This window comes from Pristiophorus japonicus, chromosome 8 (genome assembly GCF_044704955.1).
Source record: "Pristiophorus japonicus isolate sPriJap1 chromosome 8, sPriJap1.hap1, whole genome shotgun sequence".
NCBI classification, from domain to species: Eukaryota; Metazoa; Chordata; class Chondrichthyes; family Pristiophoridae; genus Pristiophorus; species Pristiophorus japonicus.
Window position 1 is genome coordinate 106,314,535 of NC_091984.1, and position 7,511 is coordinate 106,322,045.

General features: G+C 44.6%; 1 protein-coding gene across 1 annotated transcript; it reads left to right on the plus strand.

Moving 5' to 3' along the window:
- The first annotated feature begins 4,093 nt into the window (after nt 1-4,093).
- LOC139268141 (dynein light chain Tctex-type 5) lies at nt 4,094-6,704 on the plus strand. The gene has a single exon (XM_070886176.1). It carries the CDS (start codon nt 4,314-4,316, stop codon nt 5,010-5,012), a length of 699 nt encoding a protein of 232 aa, XP_070742277.1. The 5' UTR covers nt 4,094-4,313; the 3' UTR covers nt 5,013-6,704.
- Nucleotides 6,705-7,511: the final 807 nt, after the last annotated feature.

Consider the following 7,511-nt stretch of genomic DNA (forward strand, 5'->3'; position numbering starts at 1 on the left):
CGCACTTATTCTCCCAACACACGTATTTACTTAGTGTTCTGATGCGCCCCTCAACTGGATTTACCGGCTGCATGGACTCCGCTTCAGATTTGTTGGCTCTCTGGCCGGCACTTTGGGAGAATTTCTCAAGGTAATTCTCTACTCACTCGGTTTTAGTTTGGTTCGGCTTTTTGAGTCGAATCTGCCCGTCCAGTAAATCCTACCGACTACGCCAAGTTGTTAGGGTTAACATCAAACCACCACTTGGAGCCCGTTAGCCGTAAAGTAAATGCAGTTTTTATTAATAAAAGATACAAGCTGGCAGGGGAGCTATTCTTGAAGGAATGCTCAAAGAAACTGCCAGAGACATCTTATTTTATACAGTTTCAGATTATAGCATTACGTAATTACGCAAGTTACAATTAATACGTGCTGATTGATATATGATTGATTGGTAGGGTGCTTCCTCCAATCTGGCTTCTATATGCTTTAATTGGTAATTCCAGATACATGTTGTTATGATTCTTTTTTTATTTAACTCTTATCTTATTATACAATTCAAATTCTATGTTATCTGTGTCAGTGCCCGGCTCCCAAGGCCTTTGGTCTATGAATTGGAACAGTTGCTCCTCTGTGGAAGGCATTCCACACATGCTTCCCACAGTCTGAAAAACAGGCTGTGGGATCCATTTTAAAAATCTGTTGACTCCATTTTAAAACATCCCAATTATTATTATGAATTGTAATTAGATTTGTAATCTGCCCTTTCACATGCTCATATATTACCCCCAACCCCGTAAACTTTTATCTTGTGCAGTAATCTTTCATGTGGCACCTTGTCAAATGCCTTCTGGAAATCCAAATACACCACATCCACTGGTTCCCCTTTATCCACTCTGTTTGTTACATCCTCAAAGAATTTCAGCAAATTGTCAAACATTATTTCCCCTTCATAAATCCATGCTGACTCTGCCTGACTGAATTGTGCTTTTCCAAATGTCCTGCTACTGCTTCTTTAATAACGGACTCCAACATTTTCTCAACCACAGATGTTAGGCTAACTGGTCTATAGACTGCCTCCTTTTTTAAATAGGGGCATTACATTTGCAGTTTTCCAAACTGCTGGGTCCTCCCCAGAATCCAGAGAATTTTGGTGAATTACAACTAATGCATCCACTATCCCTGCCACTAGTTCTCTTAAGACCCTAGGATGCAAACCATCAGGTCCAGGGGATTTATCTGCTTTTAGTCCCATTGTCCTACTGAGTACCACCTCCTTCGTGATTGTGATTGTGGTAAGTTCCTCCCCCCCCCCCCCACCCCCCCATAGCCCCTTGACTATCCACTATTGGGATATTTTTAGTGACCTCTACCATAAAGACTAATACAAAATATTTATTCAGAGTTTCTTCCATCTCCATGCTCCCCATCATTAATTCCCCGGTTTCGTCCTCTAAGAAATCAACATTTACTTTAGCAATTCTTTTCGTTTTTATATTTCATGCTAGTTTACTTTCATAGTCCATCTTCCCTTTCTTAATCATTTTTTTAGTCATTCTTTGCTGGCTTTTAAAAGCTTCCCAATCTTCTATCCTCCTGCTAGTTTTGACCACTTTGTATGCCCTTGTTTTTAATTGGATACCATTCTTTATTTCTTTAGTTAGCCACGGATGGCTATCTTTTCTTTTACATCCTTTCTTCCTCACTAGAATATATTTTTCTTGAGAGTTATGAAATATCTCCTTAAATGTATGCCACTGTTCATCAACCGTCCTACACTTTAATCTATTTTCCCTATCCACTTTAGCCAACCCTGCCCTCATACCTTTGTAGTCTCCTTTATTTAAGCTTAGAATGCTGGTTTGAGATCCAACTTTCTCGTCCTCCATCTGAATTTGAAATTCAACCATGCTATGATCACTCATTCCAAGGGGATCCTTTGCTAGGAGATTGTTTATTAATCCTGTCTCATTACACAGGACCAGATCTAAGAAAGCCTCAAGGCTACCCTGACCAAATTGATTTGTCCAATCAATATGGAGGTTATAATTACCCATGATTATTGCTGTTCTCTTTTTACAAGCCCCCACTATTTCTTGGTTTATACTCCGACCAACAGAGTTGCTACTGTTAGGGGGCCTATAGACTACAGTCACCATCGATTTTTCCCCTTATTATTCCTTATCTCCACCCAAACTGTTTCAACATCCTGATCATTTGAGCCAATATCATTTCTCACTATTGCATTGATTCTATCCTTTATCAACAGAGCTACCCCACCTCCTTTTCCTTTCTGTCTGTCCTTCTGAATTGTCAAATACCCCATAATATTTAGTTCCCAGTCTTGGTCACCTTGCAATCACGTCTCTGTAATGACTATCAGATCTTACCCATTTGTATCTATTTGTGCTGTCAACTCATCTATTTTGTTACAAATGCTACGTGCATTTAGACAAAGAGCTTTTAAATTTTTTTTTTTTACCCTTTTTCCTGCTTGTTTCCTCTGTCCTTCAAACTGACTTTCTTCATTTTTGCTTTCTAATTCCAGCTTTACTCTCCTCCCTACTGTATCTATTCTCAGGTTCCCATCCTTCTGCCAAGCTAGTTTAAACCCTCCCCAACAGCACTAGCAACCCCCCCACGAGGACATTGGTCCCGGCTCTATTGAGTTGCAGCCCATCCGGCTTGTATAGGTCCCACCTCCCCCAGAAGTGGTCCCAATGCCTCAGAAAACCAAAGCCCTCCCTACTACACCAACTCTCCAGTCACACATTCATCTGCTCTATCCTCCTATTTCTATGCTCACTAGCTTGTGGCATGGAGTAATCCGGAGATTACTACCTTTGAGGTCCTGCTTTTTAATCTCTCTCCTAGCTCCCTAGACTCTGCCTGCAGGACCCCATCCCTCTTTCTACCTATGTCATTGGTCCCAATATGGACCACGACCTCTGGCTGTTTACCCTCTCCCCCCAGAATGCCCTGCAGCCGCTCGGTGACATCCTTGACCCTGGCACCAGGGAGGCAACATACCATCCTGGAGTCACGTCTGCGGCCGCAGAAACGCCTGTCTGTCCCCCTGACTATTGAATCCCCTAACACTATAGCTCTTCCATTCTTCTTTCTCCCCCCTCCCCCCGTGCAGCTGAGCTACTGGTTAAAATAAAAGATATCTAGTACTTTTTACGCAGACCCATTCAGTTTATCCGACAAGTGGTTGAGCCACACAGACTTGGGAAGTCACAAATTTGATCTGTGCTCTCATGGTGATTTAACTGATCTTAGCCCAGGAAATGGCAGCACCAAGCAAGATTGCTGCGATTGAACTCAGCTTGCTCCTTCTCACTATCCAATCACCCCTGCTGGAACTATGTGTGTGTAGTATTCAGGTTTAAACAGGGCTGGCTTCAGCTGTGATGCCACCTGTGATCCAATAGCCAGCCACAATCAAGACTCGTGTATGAATAATGGTATAAAAACAGAAAATGCTGGAAATCTCAGTGGGTCAGGCAGCATCTGTGGCGAGAAAAACAGAGTTAACGGTTGACGACTCTATCAGAACTGGCGAATGTTCAAAAAGAACAGATCTTAAAGAGTACTGAAAGGGGGAGGGGAAGAAAGAATAAAATGGAAGGTTTGTGATAGGGTGGAACGCAGGAGAAATTAGAGCGACAAAAGGGATAATGGGCCGAATTGAAATGGTAATGTTAGAAGTTAGTGGGAATTTGTAAGTAACTATTTGAAGGGGCTGAGTGGTTGACATGGATAGAGGATAGGATCACGAGGTAATTACAGATGAGGACCGCCATTCGAGCCGATATTAGTTGGTTCATCCACACAGCCCGGTCAAACAGGAGTTGTTTCCCATCCAACACTTAGCTGAAGGAAGGGAAACACAAAGCGGGAGATGTGCAATAAATGATCTGCACAGTTAGATATACATTCGCCCTCACATTAACATTGTGAAATAGTACTCTAGCAATGTTTGATGGATGGGTCCGTCTGAATTTAATTCTCTGCACTATTTAGACAGGCAGTAACCGGGTTTAAGGCAGTGGCGAGAGTGACTTCAGTCCAACACATCGCCAGTAGGTCTGTACACGGTGTGATCTGAGGGCCAGGTTGTTGAAAGGAAGAAATTATAAATGAACTTTCGCAGCCCGCCCCCAGACCAGCCCCTGTCAGGTGCTCCTTCTAAATACAGACTGAATTGAAATATTTCTCCCTCCTGACTGGGCTCCCGCACTCGCGGTTATTTCAGGAAGGCTCGATCCAGCTCACGCCTGCCCGATCGGCACCGGCTGAGGCTCCGGACATTGCCGAAGGGTTAACACTAAATGTACCCAGCAACAAAAATATGCATCAGCCCAAATAATCATCTCAGCCAGCGCTTTCCCCGGGACTCCGCCACAGTCCGCCCGCTTGTCGGCGGAACAATAGGAAGCCGCGGCTTCGGCGAGGTGGAAAGGTTGAAGACATGCAGGAGCTTCCAGGGAGTCGGATTCCCCAAGATCTGGAGCGGGCAGACCTCCAAAGGATGGGGTTCGGCGGGTGCAGGCAACGAGGTGCAACGGCAGCAAACCAGAGCCCTGGCCAAAAGGGAGAAGAAGAGACGAGAGAAAGAGCGCTGGGGGATACAGAGCCAAGGGTCCAAGGCCGGCGCCAGCGGCTCCAGGTTCAGCAGTGCGCCTGACATCTATCAACCGCACCCCGCCAGGACCTTCTCGGCTGCACAGGCTCGGGCGGCGATTCGCTCGGTGCTGGAGAGCAGGCTGAAAGATGCCAAGTACGAGCCCCAGCGCTCGGCTGTGGAGGCGGTGGAGCTGGCCGAGTGTGTGAAGAAGGCGGTGAAAGCCCTGGGCTACGAGAGGTACAAGATCGTGTGCTACTTGGCGTTAGGGGCGACCAGAGCCTCCGATCTGTCGTGCTCCAGCAGAGCCGTGTGGAGTCCGAACGCGGACACCTACGCAGAATTTTGCTTCCAAAACGATTCGCTCTTCGCCCTCTGCCTGGTTTTTGCTGTGTATCATGAATAGTGTACAACAGAGCCGCGCAGATCGACCGGGAAACCTGTCACACAACATGAGAACCCCGTTTAATCTCGGCACAACCCAGCGAGCATCTCGCACAGCCAACACCGGATTCCCGGCTCCCCAATACCTGGGAATGTTAGGGGTCGGGGAAACTTCACATCTCAACACTGAAAACCAGGTTCACGTTTCGGCCAGAGACTTTCTCGCTGTATTGCAGCTTTCCAGCATTTGAAGTGTTTTCTTTTAATTACCTCGGTTCCCAAAGTTCGTTAATTCGACTTTCCCATAATCTCCGGCTAGTGTAAGGGTTAACAGCAATATATGTCCAAGTCTGTGTGTTATTGAATAGAAAATCAGCTTATACTGAAATTGAAGACACTCGGGCACCCGGCGCCTGATTTGATCACAGAACTTGCAGGAGTTTTTGAAGGGACCAACATTGTTACACTTTGGTCCAAGATCAGGAAGGAAGGCTGTACATGTCTTTCAAAACTGATCATTGTTTTTGTATTTTCTTTTTATTATCCCGTTTGCTGTTACAATGGGCATTGCTTGAGTATACCCTGCAATGTTCCTGATTTATATATGAACCACATTTAAGGGCGTAATTCATCTCAACCTTTTAGTTCCTCTCACCGGCCCAAGGGTTCCGTTGCACCAAACGGGGTTTTGACCATCGTTTCGTAATCATCGGACCTCTGACTGCCGCAGCCTGGCTTTTTTTTAAACAATAAATATTAATAAAAATAGGCCAATGTGAATCGTGTACATTACACGCTTTTCTTGAAAAAAATGGAAAAGGTCATTGCTATTTGATTTGCTGTTTAATTTCTCCTATTCTCAGATTGGAGATGGGATGGTAGCATAGTGGTTATGTTACTGGACTCATCATCCAGAGGCCCAGACTAATGATCCGGAGATGTGAGTTCAAACTCCACCACTGCAGCTGGGGCATTTAAATTCAGTTGAATACATTTGGAATCAAAAGCTAGTATCAGTAATGGTGACCATGGAACCCATCTGGTTCACTAATGTTCTTTAGTGAAGGAAATCTGCCGTCCTTGCCTGGTCTGGCCTATATGTGACTCCAGACACACAGCAATGTGGTTGACTCTTAACTGCTCTCTGAAATGGCCAACAAACCCCTCAAGGGCAATGAAGGATGGGCAATAAATGCTAGCCTTGCCAGCGACGCCCACATCCGGTGGATGGATTAAAAAATAATCTATCCAACATCACAGTTTCCCAGACCCGAAAGGAGCCTGTTCCCTTCTGCCCCAGGGGAAAGCTTCTGCACGGCAAGTTAGCTGCTGCTTGGGCTCTTATGCCCCGTACCTGGAGCACGGACCAGGCTGCTGCTGCTGCCAGCTGTTATATTAGTGACCAAGCGCAGATTCACGGCAAAGGCATTCTCAGCATTCACAGTTCCCCGCTGTGAAACCATACACAGCCTTCAGTGACCAAGAGAACCAACGTTTGACACTGAAGAATAGGCTTCGCAGAGCAGCTCCCGAGCTACTCGCCCTCCGATTTGCTAATGGTTTTACTTAAGTTGTAACGCTATTTTAACTAAAGTTATAAATTATAATTTCTATCTAGGCTTTTTAAATGAAAAACGAATTCATGTTGTGTCTTAAATGGAAATTGTAATGTTTAAAAAAGAGAATTCTTCAAATTAAAAGCTAATTAATCAATGATTTTGGTGGTTCTTAGGTTTTTTTCAATTGACGTATTAGCCACACTTTCTGTTTAGTTTTGTTAATTTTCTCTGTATCCCTTCCAGTTGTTGTTGCCTTTCTTCCTGTCTTCCCACCAGGCACATTGCACGTTGAAATAAACAAATCTTTAAAACTTCTAACCCACCCTCTTTAACACATTTCTTTCAGACTGGGACTTTATTGCGCTACGATTGACAAAGAGGGGTTATTTGAAGAAGCTATCGGACAGATTACAGTTTCGAGCAGAAAAACTGGCAAATGTTCAACAATTGATTTTCAAGATATAAACATTAATCAAATGAGTGATTTGCACATTAGTGAGTCGGGTTATACAGCATTTCCAGGAGGGCACAATGACAGCGCCATTCTCTGTATTTGTTGGGTAGGTTAACGAGTTTCAGCACCGGGACAGACATCGAGTGCGGGCGCTACAGCCCGACAACGGCGCATAGGGGCTAATAGCTTTTTAAAATATATAATTAGAATTAAAGTACATTAACAGCAGATTCTGAATCGCTAGCGCCAATTCTACACTACCGCCAGTTTCCATTTTTTAAAATGTGTTTTTGTATTTATACTTCCATTTTATCCTTTTTCTTTCTCTCCTCCGGTTATCTTTCCTTTCCTAAAGCGGTTGACTCACCCTGGGATACCGACGCACGGGTACTGGGCATCCTCTTGCACCTGCTCATGCGTGAGTCCAATACAGTGAGTATTGGCAGGTTATTCTACCATATAATGCCAGAGCGGAGCCAGATCCTGTATTCACCTGATGATCACACAT

Bases quoted from the DNA above. Each gene is read 5' to 3' on its own strand.
- LOC139268141 (XM_070886176.1), top strand. From the start codon at position 4,314: ATGTACCCAGCAACAAAAATATGCATCAGCCCAAATAATCATCTCAGC.